A 17,740-nucleotide genomic window follows, 5' to 3' on the forward strand; every position below is an offset into this window, starting at 1 on the left:
TCACAATTCTAGAGGTAAATACTTCCATTCCCACTTTACAGATGGAAAAACTGAAACACAGAGCAGTTGGATAACCCAAGATCCAAGCATTTGCTCCCTCCTTAGATAAACTGGATTGCTCCCAATGACCTGTGGTTAAAGCCCAAATTCCTAAACATTCACACCCCTACTTGTTACTCAAACCTTCCTTTCCAACTTTCCCTCAAACCCCCAGAACGCTGATCTCCCATGAAACACCTTCCCACTTTTGTGCTTGTCCTAAAAAAACAGACGTGGCCCAAAGGCAGCCACATGTTGCATGCAAGTGTGGCTTTTGTCCAGATTTAAATTTGGCAGAATTTACAAGTCAGATTTCACATTAAAAATCACAATTACAGCTACTGAGACTTCATTTAGAAATCATTAGATGTCATCAGAAATCTGCAGCTCTGCAGCCAGGCCTACATTCTGATTAGAAACACTCAGCTGGAGCAGAGTAGTGATGGCCCTCCCTGGTCGGGGCCAAGCTCCATCCAGTTTTCAGCTGCCATTAGCCACACACAGTATGACTCGTGTGACTTGTATGCCTTGCTTATTACTGACCTGATTCCTAAAGGCCTTTGCCACCTTGCCCTAAAACCATCTTTTACTTACTGAAATCTCACCTAACCACCAAGACCAAGCTCAAATGCCATCTCCTCTAATAAATATTTCCTAGTTTCTCCAATTCAGTTTGGCCTCCAGCCTCTGAATTCCCTCAGCATTCTGATTATGTATTGCGACACATCACATCCGGGTCCCAGGCAGTGTGCACGTGCCTCACTAAGAACTATGTAGAAACTCTGAGGTAAGGTTAAATAACCAATTCTGTGATCTTAGGCAACAAAATGTCACAGCATCTAGGATTCGAGCTCCAGATAACCAAAGGAGAGAAGTGACTTGAACACACACACATACTTTCATTCTCTTCATGCCCCTTCTGTCAGCCTTCTGCTTACAGAAAAATCATGGGACAACTTAATGGATGTGTTGTTATTTTTTTAATAGAAACCACATCACTTCCTTTGTTACAGCAATAATGAGGCAGTAATTCAAGAGGGTCCCAGAAAGCTTTTTCATCCACAGAGTAACAGAAAGAAAAACACCTTCACCACTCACGCCCTTGGTTAGCTTTTTCTTTTGATCTCTGTTCCCCTACCCAAAATAGTATGTTGCTTCCAGAATGGGATTCTGCCTTCAAATCTTGTATGAGCCGGGAGATTAGTCTATCAGCTTCCCTTAAGAACCGAATGGAAGTCCCTAACTCAGCTGAGAAACCTGGACAAGTCTTCTTTGATTTCAGCCTCATCCCAAGGCCCATGAATGTTTTCTTTAAAAAGCTGCAGGCGAATGAGGTAGAAAGGGCAGAGACAAGAGATGGAAAACAGCAGAAGGGCAAAGAGGATGGCTCCCACAGCACTAATGGACAGTAGGCCTCCCAAGGCTGAAAATGCAAAAAGCAGCGTGACACCCACATAGCTACGGGGAGTACATGCCTTCAGTTTCTTCTGCAACATGGGCCACAGGGCAAAAATCTGGATGGCAAAAGTCACCATGATGAAGGCATGCAGGGAACGGGGCAGGCGCGAGGCAAGGCAGACAGAAGCAAAGATGGCCATGTTCAAGGACAGCGTGCTGGATACAATGGCAGCATTGGCGCCATAGTCGAAGAAAATGAGGTGGCCCAAAAGCATGAAGACTGACATGGCATAGATGGTGTCAGTGCTGACAGACTCCGTCAGGGTCTTCAGCACTGGGGAAAAACCGTAGGTGAAAGTAACGAAAACCAGGGCGCTCTTCAAGTCAGCCCACCGGGTCCGCCCACTCTTCTTCCGTCCTTCACCTCCGTCAATGAGATCGAACAAAACATAGCCAATCAGTGAAGAGGCCAGGCCGGTCCCAAAGAGCCACTGGGGGGCCAGAAGGCCCTCATCCATATACCACCAGATGACCACAAACACACAGACGCTGCACAGCTGCTGTATCACCACGCTCGACTCGAACACCACGGCCCAGTACTGGTACTTCCGGGCGTGGATGTTTTTCCGGAGCTCTTCCAGGAAACGCCGGTCCACGTAGTTATCGGGAAACGGCTGTCGCTCGTACAGGACCTTCTGCCACTTGGCCTCCTCAGTGTCAGCTACAGGCTGGGTCCCCATGATCCTCTCCCTCAAGCTCAGGCCAGCTCGGTCTCCCTCGCAGAAGTCCACGTGGTTCTCGTTCCTTACAAAGTTCTGAAATAAGACCTCTCTGGAAATCCCATGCCGGGTGGTGGCTGACACTGCACCGACCTGCCTCGCTTGCAAAGGCGGCAACCCAGGCTAGGCCAAGTTCCTGGAAAAAGACACACCATGAACCTCGGAAAGCTGTGAACCGTCCAGGAAGAATAGGGTTAAAGTCAAAGCAACCCAGTTTATTAGAAGTCTGAGCAACATGTGTCCGGTGGCCATTTAATAACCGTGGACATTCAACCTCTGTTTCAGATTTTAAGTTATAATCCCACAGATGATAACAGACATCTGGTAGCTAGTACGTACTGAGTGCCTACTCCGCGTCAAGTGCCTTCTGGAGCTTCTTTCATTTAATCCCCGCATGCTTTCAAGTTAGCATTAGCTCCACTTTAGTTAGTAAACAAGAAAAAACCCGAGATTCGAAGTGCTTAAAGTAACTTTAGCCCAAGTTAACAGTGATAAACACTGGAGCCAGATTCAAACCAATGTCTGACCCCAAAGCCTGGGCCTCACATCACGTCTCCCTCTAAACCAGTTAGCTCAGGGGTTCACATATCCCTGAGGCTTCACCCAAAGCCCTCCCTGTCGCTGTATGCTTGTAGCTGCACTTAGTGCAAATTTCTAGGGATAGGATCCAGAGCTTTTATTTACGGAGTTCTCAAAGGCATGTGTAGAACGAAAGAAAGAACGAAAGAACGAAAGAACGAAAGAAAGAAAGAAAAGGAAGGAAGGAAGGAAGGAAGGAAGGATGGATGAAGGAAGGAAGGAAGGAAAAAAAGAAAGAGGAAGGAAGGAAGGAAGGAAAGAAAGAAAGAAAGAAAGAGAGGAAGAAAGAAAGAAAGGAAGGAAGGAAAGGAAAAGAAAAGAGAAAAAAGAAAAGAAAGAAGGTACCAGTCTAACGACAACTGCACAAAACAAAACGGTATGGGCTCCAAGGTTCATTCAACCAAAACCAAGGACTCAAAGATTCTTAATCCATTAATTGAGCGTAACATCCTTTAAAAAGTTATCACTCCACCCCTTTTTCACAATGAAAATTTAAGAGTCAGAAATACCAGGGTCATGCTGCAAGTCTGCGAAGAAAATTCTTATTGTCGACCTTATTTCTTCCATAGAGCCCGCGCTAGGTTTTGCTTCACAAGCGAGACGAGACACCCTGGGAGCCCCTCTCACTGCAGCAAGGACCCCGGCCCAAAGAGCTCACGGCTTCGCCCCGGCTGGAGGATCCGCGGCGCCGGAAAGGGCAACGCCCCTCCGTGGGGCCGGGGGTCGGGCAGGTGTCCCCGGGGGCGCCCCACTCCCCCTCCGGGGCCTCCCGCGCCCGCCGCCGGTGAGGATGGCGGAGGAGAAAGAGGCCCGCAAACACGGACTCCCGCTCGGAACCCACCTGCCCGCAATTCCCAGGGCTGCGCGGCCGAGAAGGGCGGCCGCCCGCCTCCTTCCCCATCCGGGGCGCCGGGGGTCGCGACGGCGGCCGAGCGCTTCCGGGTCCGCCACAGCCTCCGCGGCAAGAGCGCCCTTCCCCGGCTAGAGAGACTGCGAGGTCGCTGCTGCCCCCTCCTGGCTGCTCAGAGGACCTCCCGGCTCCCCTCTGAGGACGCACCGCTCAGAGTCCAGGAAAAAGCCAGTCCCCAACAGAAAGACAGGATTTGGCGTCCGAACAACACCAGGGGGAGAGGCTGGGCTGGTAACGAGAGATTATAAAGCCTACTTTTACTGAGCTCCGGTTACTAAGGCCCTCAACTAGGGACTTCCCATGCATCCGTGAATTCACTGGACACATACAGGTACTGTATTAGGTGCTCCTGATACAACAGTGAATGAAGACGACAAAAATCCCTGCTCTCCTGGAGCTTTGTGTCTTGTGCATTGACCTGTAAAGTGATGATAGATCTCCTCACAGAGGACAAAATTGAGGCTCAGAGAGGTTGTGATGCGTCCAAAGCCACACAGCTGAAAAACGGGTTCGTCAAGATTAACATCCAGTTGTCTGTAGCTTCCAAGTGTGGTTCTCTCCTCTTTGCTGCCTAGAAGGAATTGGGGTGGAGGACACTGTGGCTGAAAACAGCCGGAGACTGAACAGGAGGTTGCTGATATTCAGCTGATTTCGTAGAACTCTCAGAGGATGCATAAACAGATGGAAGTAATAAAACAGCAAAGGGATAGAGATAGTAGAATACAAGATACAGGGGGCACCAAAGTCAGAAAACCCGAATCCACTTACTAGCTGTGTGACTTGGCAAATCATAATGCCTGAGCTCTGATTTTCTTCGTCTGTAAAGTGGAGATAACACTATTTACTCTTGGAGACTTTACGGGAGACTCAAAAGACTCAAATATAAATCATAAAAAATGTTTTGGAAAGTGCTGGCATTTGTAGAGCTGCCATTAGCCGACTTTGGTCCTGGTTTTGATGGCAATGCTCAAATGCAATAAATTCTGCAAACCGATCTCTTTCCATTTCCCTCCAGGTTTCTGTGCCAAAATTTGACAAGATCCCTTGGCTTAGTGAGGCCAGCCGCAGCAACAAGCCACTGGTGCTCAGCCTTCCCAAAAGGTAACAGCCCAGCCCCTGAGGGCGAAGGTTTCAACAAAGTCCTCACGGAAGGTGATTGCTGGGGCAGTTCTCAGAGGGGCAAATCTGAGAAACCCAAGATGAGAGCTCTAAAACCAGAAATGGCCTGGGTTTCTCGGACAAAAGTGGGCACTGAGGATAGTCTTGGCAGGGGGACGAGCTCTTGATTAACCTCCCTCTCTGCAACCATCACGCAGCAACACGGAAGAATTTTGCCCGTGGATAGCGTTCTCCACACGCTTCCCTCCCCCTCGGCATCTTACTTTTTCTCCTCAGCTTTCGTTTGGAATTTTCTAATTTTAACCACCAAAACTCTAGAACCATACATTCCTGTCTTTGTAGAGTAGCAGCTGCCTGTGTAGAACTTTGAGACACTCTCCAATCTCACCAAGCCTGACACGTCCCAACAAACTGCTATGGAACATGTTTCTCTTTTTCGAAATAGGAGGTGCCTGTGTGTTAGCAGCATCTCAGTGCCGACACGCGGAATGAGCGGGCTTCCTCACTCCTCCTGCATTTTTGGTCCCTGGGTGTGGTGATATACCCAGCTCTGGGGAGGGGAAGGGGGAGCGTGAGGTAATGTGGGGCTGAATAGTGAACGGGAGCGATCAGAGGGAGAGTAAGGAGAGAGCAGGTCAGGAGGCAACTTCGAAAGCACTTCGTAGGTGAAGAGGGCCGGCTCTCTGGCACGTGCAACAGTTGGCTAGGAAGGTTGGAGTCTCGAAAGGAGTTTTTCCTCCTGTTGGTAAGGGTCACATACCTTCTGGCCGAGAGATAAGCGACCGCCATGAGGGACATTCTCCCCACATCCCCTGTTCAATAACATGTACCTTTGCTTTATCTGCTGCCCTTTTTCAAAGCCACAGTCTCCGCAAAGAGACAGATGTGTGTGTTTTCAGAGCACCTATGAAGTGCTTGTTCGGATCTGCTATTTTTACTTTGTATCTAAACTCTAGCTCGTGTCTTGCTCATGTGAAATGGCCCGTGTTTGACATCTGATTAGGGTAGCAGTCCACCATTTCCATCCCACCCTCCTCCTTGTTCTCATTAGACCTGCCCCTGCAGCCAGAAGTAAAGCCTCCCTGGCGGGGCTCTCTCACCCCAGCTGTCTTAGTCCCTGACTGTACAGTGTGGGGTACCTACAGGGGTAGGGGACAGGAAGGGGGCTTGAAAAAGGCAGACCCAGAATACAGCTGTGTACCCCCCAGGGCCTATTCCCTTTCACAGCCGGGTCCTGGAGTGTCAGAAGGGCCAGACTATTGGCAGCCAGCTGGGAAGGGAAGGGTCAGTTTTCCCTCTGGCCAGCTAACCTCAAGCTAGTCACAGGGAAAAATGACCTAAGCGGTCAGCGAAGCTCTACTCATTTCTAAACTGGGAGTATTTGGGCAGCAATCTCAGCCCTTTGGAAGAGAAATGATGCTTCCCCACCTCCAAAGACGCTGACTGGACAACAGCGGTGTGGTGCCCTGAGCCTTCAGGAAGACAACAGGAATACAAAGTCTTTGAAAGAATGGTTGGTTTGAGTAGCACCAAACAATTCTTCAAGATCAGCAACTCTTTCTCTGGCTAAAGCCCTGGGTTCCAAGCTGTTTATTTCCAGCAAAACCCTCTTCTAAGATCTCGGTAAGAAAGTTACACATGTGCTTTAAGTATTAACCTACTTTGGGACGAGCAGTTCTAACATGGAACAGCCTAAAAAAGAGGCAGAAACAGCTAGCAAAATGTACTCAGTGCACCCCCATCCGCAAACTCCTGAAACGCACCTGCAGGGCTGCAGAGGGTGAGGCCCGGCTCCCCGCACCAGTGCCTGACCTGAAACCAAACTCATCGTCAGTCTCGAGAGCCCTCAGGTCACACTGAGCCCCTACTTCTTTGAGATTGAGTGCTAAAGCAGTTCTAAGGTGTCTCTTGGTCAGCATTTGTGTGTCAAGCTCAAGCCAGGCTGTTCACAAATCAAACAAAAGGCAGCAAAGGAGCTGGGTCAGACCCACCTCCCCTGCTCTCCCAGGGCCCAGGGAAATGGTGAGGAGAAATGAAACCATAAATGCCTCGGGGACCCCAAACTCCTTTCACGTGCCCATGTTGTAAATGAACAATGAACAATGAAATCTTTCCTCATTAGAGAGGAGAGGTGTTCCTGGCATTCCGAGTTTCCATTTCTGGAATGCCAGGGGCATGCACAGCGCTGCATACACAGGCAGTTTATGATGTGCAGGCCCCCTGCTGGCCTTGGCCTCTTACACTGTAATAAAATGAACCACAACAGCCGCGAGGCAGGTCACACCTGTGAAGAGAACAGATACTATCCCTGCAGCTTCACGGCTTCACCCCCTGACTAGAAAGAAAGAATGTTCCAGAGCGGTTGATGGAAGAATATGTTCCACGGGAAGAAATGAGTGGATTCAGCATCCAGGGACACAGACTCCAAGGAAGCAGTCCAGGCATGAAAAAACCCTGCACTTACTTCTCATGAATAACTTCCCCATAGGTCTTTTCAGGAAGGAGATCTGGGGGCATTTCACCCATTACACATCTGCTTTGATGAACAATTTTTTAAAGCATTTTGTTTCATTTCATAGAGCAAGTGTGAGTGAGGGAAAGGGGTAGAGGGAGAGAGAGAGAAAATCTTAAGCAGTCTTCATGCCCAGAGCAGAGCTGATGCAGGGCAGGATCCCAGAACCCATGACCTGAGCCTAAATCCACAATTAGACACTTGGGACGCCTGGGTGGCTCAGTCGGTTAAGCGTCCAACTTCGGCTTAGGTAATGATGGGTCTGTGGGTTGAAGCCTCACGTCAGGCTCTGTGCTGACAGCTCGGAGCCTGGAGCCTGCTTCAGATTCTGTGTCTCCCTCTCCCTCTGCCCCTCTACTACTTGCGCTCTGTCTCTCTCTCAAATATAAATAAACATTAAAAAAATTTTTTTAAAGAATTGGACACCCAACTGACTGAGCTACCCAGATGCCCTGAACAATTTTTTTTCTGCCTTAATTTGTACACTGTCTCTGACAGTCCACAAGTGGCATTGGTTAGTTCAATACAAACGGGACAGAGAAGCCAGAGTGACTTAAAAGGGCAAAGCCATCTTTTAAAAGCTGCCAACTGGCCTGCACCCTTTAGGACTGGGATGGAAAACAACTTTTCAGGGAGTCCCTTGGTTTATCTCAGTTGGAAAGGAAAAAAGTGTCCTTTATTCTTCAAGTTTCTTCTGGCTGGTCTGAGACTCCAACTGACATAAGACATATTAACAAGAGAAAATCAAACTTAATTTTTTACATTCAGGAACCCACATGAGATTCCAAAGACAGTCACGCCAAATGAGGTATATATGTCATCCTGAACCAAGGAGAAGGAGGCAGGGGTTGGGGATTTCAAAGGGAAGGAAGACAATTCATAGGAAGAATGGAAAGAGTAAATGTTTAGTAAACAAATGTTTGAGGGGCCGTCCAGAAACCATGAGACACGGAGACGAATTTTAACAGACTTTGCCAAGTTCCTGCCTGTCTGCCTCCCTTAGTTCATATTATACTGTAGGTATCTATGGTGACTGTGCTCTTCCTGGAGCAGGGTCTCTATCTAAACTCTTTTAGGCGCTTAGGGGGAAAGTCAAAGTTTCTTCCTGAGTCTTTTGGGCCTTGACTGTTATCAGCTCAAAATAATCTACGGGCCAAAGTGGCACATTTTGGGCTGCTCATTTGGACCCCGGCATCTCTGAAACAACCAACAGCTTGACTCTTCAAAGCAGAGACTATGATCTAACTAGCTCTTGTTTTGATTACTTCAGATCTCCTCACACCTCTGCATTTCTGGTTTCATCTAAGAAGGATACGCATTTGCCTATTTTGTTTCAAGTTCCAGATGTCTTATCTAAGGTACTCAATTTTTTTTAATTGAAAAGAAACCCTTAGTGGCTCTAGGATGACATAGAATGTAAATGTAAAGGCATTTCCTGTGTCCTTAGCAGATCGTAAGCCTGGAATGTCATCACTGTCCCATAGATATTCGCCGAATGAAACAAATAAGCACCACCCACTCGCCCCACCTTGAGTGAACCAGCACTGAGAATAAAGGTTACAATCATCAAAAAGCGGCGGCGGGGGGGGGGGGGGGGGGGGGGGGGGGGGGGCGGGGCAAATCCTATTGAGAAATATGCCCCAACGCCTTCAGGACTTCTCAGCTGGTGTCCAGAGCCAGTCCCAGTGTCTGGAGCCTCTGACACTGTCCCATCACCGCCCTGGATCCCTCATGTGTCCCACCTACAACAACCTACACCCGTGAACTTTCATATTGTCCTCATGTCCCCTCCACCTCACAGAAATCAACTATGACCGGCTGCCAGGCGACACTCCTATATGCCACCGCCCAGAGGGTTCCTATCTTAAAGATGCGGGTGAAGTCCGCGGCGCCCTGAGACCCAGGGAGAGAGCTCCCCTGGCGTCCCAACAGTTTCTCAGCTGAAAAGTACACGTACCCACGGGGCGGCTGCTAGCGTGCCAGGGCGGGATTCCTGAGCACTTGGCACAGTGCCCCACTCGTGGTGACGCCCACCGTGGTGACAGCTCCGCTCTGCGAGCCACCATTGGGTCGGCCCTCGTGTCAAGAGGTAGACAGCCGCTTACGGAGCCCTTCTTCTATGGTTGAGCGCAGATAGGGAGAGGAGTGAGTCAGATACGGCCTCCGCGAACGGTGCGTGGACGGCACAGGTGCACGGCCGCCAGCAGAGGCGGGCAAAGTCCCCGAGAGGCGAGGCGGTGGGAGGGAAAGGAGGGGTGAGCCGACAGCGCCAGGGAGTGGTTCCAGAGGAAGTGGCGTCCGCATGCGATCTGGAAGGTACTTCCACAGTGGAGGGAAGCGCCCGGGGAGCAAAGACGCCGGGCCTGAGCGTGCAGGAAGGGCTTGTAAACGTCAAGGAATCAGGCCGCAGCGGCGGGCTTGCAGGGAAGGGAACCAAGCAGACGGGTGGGTCCAGCGGGAGGGCAGCGGGGCCCAGGGCGAGGAGCAGCGAGGAGACGTTGCAGGTTTTCGGCGCGGGACCGACAGGGACAGGGCTGTGCTTGAGAGTCACGGCACTAATCCCCCAATACGCTGGACAGGCATGTAGGTACGAGTGACCCCATGACATGCGCCGGGGGTTCTGAGCGGGGACAGGATCCACCTGACAATTGCTGCAGAACCGGCAAAAAGCCTTCCAGTCACTGTCTCTTTGAACCTCTGATGTAGACAGCCTTTCTCCGGCCACCGAGCGCCTCCTCATCCCTCGTTTGCTCTGAGCCTCTTCCGAGGCTTTAAGACTCTAAGCCCCAGACCCGCTGGCCGGGAAAGGCGGGAGAGGAAGGCGTTGATAACGACCGGGGCAGGTGGGAGGACAATCTTCTGCAGGGCTTAGAATTCGTGCCTGCAGTACTCAGAAGTGGCCACCAGGAGGCAGGCAAGAGCAGGCTGAGCCAAGAAGGCCGGTCTCAGGCAGCCCTGGGGGATCACAAATCCATCACTCTTGCGGTGAAAGCAAAACGCCCCCGCTGCTCCCGCTCTCCTCCTGTGTCTGCGTGTGAAACACAGTTGCCAGTTGCCCCTACAGATTAGAAAGGCAAGTAGGTGTAGGGAAGACAAATTGGACCTTTTGCCGTCTTAGGGGTTTTGGCTGCGCCTGAGAGTTAAGTTGATAGGAGAAAAGCATATAAATCTATTTAATATACGTTTTACGTGAAACAGGAGACCTCACAAGGAAATGAAGACCCAAAGAAGTGGCAAAACCTGAATGTCTTGTGCTGTGTTGAACAGAGAGAGCCAAACGCGGGAAAGTACCTAAAATAGACGGGGAGGCTAAAGGAAGATAAAAATTATTTCAACGAGGTCTGTGTGCACAGGATTGTACAGAGTTGGCCACCACCACGGGGGGGGGGGGGGGGGGGGGAGGGGCCAGCACGTGTTCCCTGTGAGGTGAACCCGGGCTCAGCCCGCAGCTGCTCCTTTCTGGAAAGAAAGTATCTGGTGGGAGTGGAATGCCCTGTGGACACTCTATGGCTTCTTTTATCCTCTAAATCAGGGACCCGCCAGGAGGCTGCGTTGGCCTTACAGCCAGCTAGGGGCCCTGGCCTCTGGGCACAGGTGCAAAGGTCCTGCCAACTGGCTCCCTTCCTCTTCCAGTCACAGGTCAAAGGGCAGAACCCTGAACATCCACACTCCAAGTGGCCCTCCTGCCCTGCCCAGGGGCAGTCCTGGAGCAGATGCCGTGGTCTGTGTGTCTGGAGCAGTTCTCACTAAAGAGAGACAGAAAGGAAACAGAGGCTCAGAGACTGAAGGACCCGGGAAGAGGAAGACAAACAGCAAAACAGAAACAGAGGTAGGGAGGGGGACAAAATACCAGAAAAAGGAACCACAAGAGGAGAGGCAGAGCTAATAAAGAAGAAAAGTAGAAAATGAACACAAAGAAAGCAGCCTCCACACGGCCCCATGTAAACATCCTCCTTGGAGCGGGGTCTTTACAACGCACGACTTTCACCTGCCATTTGCAGGCATCCACTCGTGACTTCTCCAGGTGCCGTGGGCAGCCAAGGGTATTCCAGTAGCTGGACAACCGAGGCCGAGAGGTCCTTGCTCAGAGCTCCCTGCAAGGCAGAGCAGACGGATCGGGCCATCTGGGGACTCCAGCTGGGGTCCCCCTGGGACCCCTTGGCCTACTTGCTGGGCTGGGTGTCACCGAGCTCAAGTTCTTGGTTACCAATGGAGCAGAAAATGCCACCCCAGTCTCTCCGCGCCTGCCCCCCACTCCCTGTCTCCTCTCTTTGATCTGGGTTTGCTGTTCTAGCCTAATGAGTCCGAGTCCAGACAAGAGCAGTACCTCTTTTGCTTTAGCGGACCTGTGACAAAAAGCCCCCGTTAAAGACACTGTAGCAGCAGAGACTCAGCTGGGAGAATGTATAGGAGGGCAACTTATGGTTTTCTTACCACCAAGGACTCGTTTGAGTGTTTCTTTCTCACTGAATCTTAAATTTTGAAAGCTTGTGATCACCACGGAAACTACTTTGCATACTCCTAGGTCCTTTTCCTCTTTATATTGATCAAGCACATGTAACAACAAAAAATGATTTTAAAAATGACACCACTGACCTGAAATAAAACCCAAAATTAGTAAGTCTGGACAGTAGGTGCACAGTTGTTGACAATATTTCATGTATGTTTGAAATGTTTCCTAGTCAACCATATGAGTGTTTTAAAAACCATATTCAGCTTTATTTTGGGGGCGCCTGGGTGGCTCAGTCAGTTGAGCGTCCGACTTCGGCTCAGGTCATGATCTCGCAGTCCTTGAGTTCGAGCCCCGTGTCGGGCTCTGTGCTGACAGCTCAGAGCCTGGAGCCTGCTTCGGATTCTTTGTCTCCCTCTCTCTCTGACCCTCTCCCGCTCATGCTCTGTCTCTCTCTCTGTCAAAAATAAATAAACATTTAAAAAAAATTTTAAAAACCATATTCAGCTTTATTCTCTAATTGAGATGGCTGTTATCAGATAGCAGGAAAATGTGTAATTATCATAGGTTTTTTTTTAATATTGAAAATACCTCTCTGATCACCACCTTTTTCAAAGAGATGTAGGAATCATTACGCCTTCATATGGGTCCTAAGAGTCCACTTTGTCCCTGAGGAAAGATGGTCTTCATTTGACCCTTTATCTAAGGAAATTCTGACTTACTGAAACTAAATACATGGGCTGACAAGTCTCTTAACCCTCTGGACCACAATTTCCTCACTGCATCCATTGAAAGAGTTGAACTAGAGGTGACCAATGAGGTGTCTCTCATTTAAGGCAAGAGCAGAAAGGAGAAAAGGAACAGAGGTGTCAAAAGGCAGGAAGGTTGGAGGCAAATTTGTCAGTGCTCCTCAGACATGCTTCTGATAGCTGTTTCTAAAATGATCATCGGGTGCTTACATTTTTGGTTTTTGTTATGTGGAGAGGTACGTGTGTGTGTGTGTGTGTGTGTGTGTGTGTGTGTGTGTGACACACACAGAGAGAGGGAGAGAGAGAGAGAGGTGGCGAGAGGGAGAGGAAGGGAAACATACTTTTCTGTTTTTTTATCAAAGATTCAAGGAGGCCAAGGACTTGGGGGATGAGCCAGAGCTTAGGAAACTCACCAGATATTAACCTCCAATATCAGGATGTGTCCGGTTGTGAAATGGGAAGCGGGGCTTCTGGGCCCCAGCCCAAGGGTGCTTCATTCCTCAGCCGGGCTACAGAAGGTTTCTCTCACTTTCTCATCACAGCTTCCATCTGCTATCCTGGGGCAGCTGCCTGGAAAATGAGAACCCCATTAACATTTCAGAGCTGCTTTTCTTGGTGGCTCTGACTCCACAGATGACATAACCAGGGGCTTGTGCTCCGAACCACCAGACAATTCACTCTCCAGTCCTGCTACTGCTGCTGAGCTGGCCTTAAGGAGACCAAGAGTGAGAAGCAGATGCTACAGAAGTTTCCAGGGCTAGGAAGGAAAGCACGGCAGGAAGGAGGAAGCTGGGGCCTACAGGGCATGGAATCCCAAATTGTTTGCATCGACTTCCTTGTACACACATGTGTGTATGTATAGGTGATACTTTAAAACGCTTACAGTGATTCATCCATTCAGCCATCCTGTGTTGAATGCCTACTGTGTGCCAGATTCTGTGATGGGCTCTAGGGATGCAAAGATCTTTGACACATGTTTTTGCTTTTCAAGAACTCTCAGTCTGGTGGAGGAAATAAGCCTGTTTAAAAAAAGAAGAAGAAGAAGAAAGAAAGAAAGAAAGAAAGAAAGAAAGAAAGAAAGAAAGAAAGACTGACTAACAGTACAAAATGCAACAAAAAGCAAATATGCACCCAACTCGGAGTGCATGGGTGGCTCAGTCAGTTGAGTGTCCAACTCTTAATTTCGGCTCAGGTCATGATCTTACGGTTTGTGAGATCAAGTCCCACCTCAGGCTCTGCACTGACAGTATGGAGCCTTCTTGGGATTCTCTCTCTCAAAATAAATTTAAAGACATTAAAAAAAAAAAAAGGTATATCAAGTCTGTGATGGAATCAGAAAGGCAGGCATCCAACTCAGATTAGGGTATGCAAAATGGTAAGAGGGTCAGGAGAAAGACTTTCTGAGAAAGTAACACCGAAGCTATGTCTTAATGGATGAGGAGCTAACAAGGCTGGGCAGGACAATATATAAACCATTTTGTCTTCAGATTCTAGAGGATGACAGTCATCATGGTTATGGAACTCTGCAGTCACATCTGCAGTCGTCATTAACCTGGCAAGACCCTGCTATGCACCTTTGAGATCTCTCAAATATGTTTGTTGCTTGATTTGCGATGAACTCTAATGTAGAAGCCAGAAGTCTGGAAAAGGGGAAGGAATGTCCTGTGGGAAAGACAAGAGTCTGCTTATAACGCCACCAAAAACAAACCTGCCCAAGGATTCTCCCTTTCCCATGCCCACCTGTGCATACTTCCCTAACCCTTTAAGTGCAAATGCCACTTCTTGAAGCCTTTCCCCATTCCTGCTGTGGGACATGGTCTCTCTTTTCTGAAGGCCCAGGAGTATCATCACTGCTTCTGTGATATCTAGTGCGTCCAACCTTGGATCACAGCTTCAGAGATGCGTCTTAGTCTCAGAACTCACAGATGGGAGGGAGGGAAGGAGGAGCCCCCAGAGGTACCACCCCCAGGGTCTCAGGGAAGATCTGGCAGAAGGTGGAATCTGCCAGAAGCCCAGAAGTCTCTGTGTCTCTGGCCTCTCTCACTCCCCACTCCCCATACCAGACAACAGTCCACTCTCAGCTAGCCTCAGTTCTCCGAACCAATCTGATGGGTCCTTCTTCCCTGCTGTTGTGGCGTTTCCTGGGTTGGAATGCCCTCCCCACACCTTGTTCACCCACCAACACCTACCCCAGAATTGCCTGCTCCTTTAGCCCGTCTCAGCCATTCCCTCTATGCCCCACCCCACCCCCATCCAGGTGAGCTCTATGGCTTTTTTCAGTTTCACTGTGGCCTCAACATATTTGTCACCACACCCTCCACACCGTGTGCTTCCTCGAACACAGTCTGCCGAGTGGTAAGCCCCTTGAGGTCAGAAGCTGTGTGTTATTTACTTCAGGGACCCCGGTACCTAACGAATGGACAAATGAATGAATTTGTATTTTTCCCTGGCCTTCCTTAGGGCCAGAAAATGTCTTATTCATCTTTGTGGCCCCAGCCCAGCACCCTCCACAGGGTGGCCTCACAATAAATGCCTGTTGTTGAATGAATGAGTCGAGTTGTTCACACTCATGCTTTAACATACCAACCCACAACATTGTAATACTCAGTTGATTCTTTTTAAATGGCCTATAAAAATGAAATGTATTTTAAATATTTGTCAAAAGAATCCAACTTTGTCCCTAGTTTTCAGTCCTCAAACCTTCAGTAATAATGCCTTGTCCAAACGCTTTATGTCTCTCAGAGGACGAAGCCACTTGTGGACCAGTCCACTGAGGGTCTTAGGAGTGCACCCCAGGTACCCCCCTATGCTGCATAGGTGTATTCCTCCTCTTCCCATTTCCTATCCCTCCCGGCAGCAGGAAGGGGTCAGGGCACGGTGTACACACACGTACTAACAGGTCAACAGACAATCAAATGACAGGAAAGGGTGTTAATTCATAGTCATTTTCTGTTTGTCCCTGTGACCCCTCTCCCCCATATTATACACGTTCTATGAACCTGCCTCGTGACTCTGAGGTCAGTGTGAGTGAAAAAGGGTAAGCTGTGCCTGTACTACTGTATGCAGGGGTCCTGAGGTCACTGACTAGTCTGTGGCTCATCCCCCTGCCTCAACTCTTTCTGAACCTACCAGCTGCAGCCAAGCCTGGACTCTGTGTCCACCCGGGATGGGGCTGAGACCAGAGACTCCCTCTCTGTTTTATGGAAGGAATAACTATTACCTCTCTTACTCCTCCACCCCTTTCCCCTTCTTTGCTGCCCCAGATACCCCCACCATTTCCTTACCTCTCTCTGTTTCTCTCTCTCCTCAGGCTGGGAGGGACAAGAGTAACCCCATGCTGATCAGAAGCAAGCAGCTATGCTCCACATGTCAAGAAATAAAAATGGTAGGTCAGTGGGATGACAGAAGGAGCTGGGGCATCCCAGGGCACAGCAATACCCCTTCCCCACCAGAGCCCAGTGATGCGAGACCATGCTTTCTGCAGGGAAGGCCTTGATAAGGGCTGCAAATAAGTACCTGTTGGCCCTGGGGGCACTATTACCTGACACGATATGATAAACCCTCCCCATTTTCAACAAACCAAAAGATAAATTAAGGCAGACGAGTCAGAGGGAAAGAGATGAGATGAGTCACTTTACTTTGAGATCCTAAGGTAACCTCACACCTATAGTGGTTCAGGAGATTATGGAACTTCTCCCCCCTCAAATTTCCCCAACACAACACAACATAACACAACACAACACACACACATACACAATCTGCCTCTACCATTACAGTCATGAAACAAGCAGCTTAATCTTTGGGTCTATCAGTTCAACCAGCACCTCAGCATAAAGGCTAAGGAGAGATTCTATAGTACTTTCTAGCTAGTGGGAGGTGTCTGTAACTGGGGATGCAGAATGGTGGGGAACGAAGGAGTATTAAGAAAAGAAAGAGGAGGGGCGCCTGGGTGGCTCAGTCCATTAAGCATCTGACTCTTGATTTCGGCTCAGGTCATGATCTCATGGTGCGTGAGTTCCAGACCTGAGTCAGGCTACTCGCTGACAGTGCGGATCCTGCTTGGGATTCTCCTTCTCCCTCTCTCTCTGCCCCTCCCCCCCCAACAAAAATAAACTTAAAAAATCTTTTTAATTAAAAAGAAAAGAAAGAGGACAGCAAGGGGAAATGGAGGACACAAGGACAAAGCCCTACCATCTGTCAGAGCTGCCGCAGAAAGAGGCCTGTGTCCGCACCGTGTCCGCACGGATGCCATACAGGTCAGAGTTAGGACTTGGGTCGGTTTAAGGGTTACGGTTAGGGCCAGTCCGGCTTGGGTCAAAGGTTAATTTCACTAAATGGTTAGGTTTAGGGTAGGAGTTGAGCAGGGTCTCTACAATTCTGATATCCAATGATTCTCCTTTGACTCTGGGCTGATGTGCCACAAGAGGAAGGGCCAGGAGTGGAAGACAAACAGGTGACAGGCTCCTTCGACATGTTAATGGCGAAAGTGCTTTGACTACTGGGATATGAAAGAGACCTGCAGTTTTGTGAAATTTTTGTGTGGGATTCGGAAATGTAACTGAGCTACCAACAGAAGTGTATCTGAATGTTACAATCTGTGTTCATGTTCTACTTCATGAGGATCACAGTGTTCAATGTTAGCGCCACCAGAATCTGGGAGACTGGGATTGGGACTTCTCCTGGTCTTATTCCTGGAATCACTGTGTCCACATTTAGAATGCACTGACCCTGGGGCCCCAGCCGGCTTGGCCAGCTGGCTCACTTGGGACTTCGGCACTGTTCTCTTTCTCAAGACCTCTTTGACCTTTGCCCTTGCCTGGACCTGACTGGAGTAGAACCACACGCTGTGGTTTTACCATTTGCTGCAGATCTCCAAAAGAAGGACCTCAAACACGAAAGTCAGAACCAGTGCACGCACATCTGGTAGGAAACTATAGAAAGTTAGAAAATGAGCATGAAATATCCCTGCTTCACTATGTGCAATAGAGCCTCAAGCTCCTCCTGGGGTTAGGGGTACTGCACAGCTGCTGGAGTCACTGAGACCCCCACCCTCCTTTCTCAGGAGGGGGTTGGACGTAGATGCTGGGGTAGATAGAGAAAGAGTCCTAGAAATAGAAGCAACTTCCTTGACCTGATAAAGCGCATCTCTGGAACACCCACAGCTAACGTCATACTCCATGAAGAAAGACTGGGTAGTTTCCCCTT

The 17,740-nt window shown here is 49.4% G+C and overlaps 2 protein-coding genes across 12 annotated transcripts in view; one reads left to right on the forward strand and one right to left on the reverse strand.

The window, feature by feature from the left end:
• Positions 1 to 17,740, forward strand: part of CF3H1orf105 (chromosome F3 C1orf105 homolog) — a 55,845-nt gene that overhangs the window by 9,382 nt on the left and 28,723 nt on the right. For 5 of the 9 annotated variants that reach the window (XM_042924867.1, XM_042924865.1, XM_042924868.1 and 2 more), the window contains exons 2-4: positions 4,721 to 4,806; positions 8,607 to 8,694; positions 15,846 to 15,920. In XM_042924867.1, the coding sequence (XP_042780801.1) occupies positions 4,721 to 4,806; positions 8,607 to 8,694; positions 15,846 to 15,920 (249 nt within the window). The other 4 variants (XM_042924870.1, XM_042924869.1, XM_042924871.1 and 1 more) reach the window with 4 other exon arrangements.
• PIGC (phosphatidylinositol glycan anchor biosynthesis class C) lies at positions 1,001 to 3,733 on the reverse strand. 3 transcript variants are annotated; one of them, XM_042924862.1, is made up of 2 exons: positions 3,637 to 3,733; positions 1,001 to 2,352 (listed from the first exon to the last, which is right to left on the reverse strand). In XM_042924862.1, exon 2 carries the CDS (start codon positions 2,175 to 2,177, stop codon positions 1,284 to 1,286), a length of 894 nt encoding a protein of 297 aa, XP_042780796.1. In that variant the 5' UTR covers positions 2,178 to 2,352; positions 3,637 to 3,733; the 3' UTR covers positions 1,001 to 1,283. The 3 variants fall into 3 exon arrangements, with proteins under 3 accessions (XP_042780796.1, XP_042780798.1, XP_042780797.1); XM_042924864.1 differs by lacking the exon at positions 3,637 to 3,733 and adding an exon at positions 3,349 to 3,614; XM_042924863.1 differs by lacking the exon at positions 3,637 to 3,733 and adding an exon at positions 3,305 to 3,614.

Source organism: Panthera leo, chromosome F3, assembly GCF_018350215.1.
Source record: "Panthera leo isolate Ple1 chromosome F3, P.leo_Ple1_pat1.1, whole genome shotgun sequence".
Classification (NCBI taxonomy): Eukaryota; Metazoa; Chordata; class Mammalia; order Carnivora; family Felidae; genus Panthera; species Panthera leo.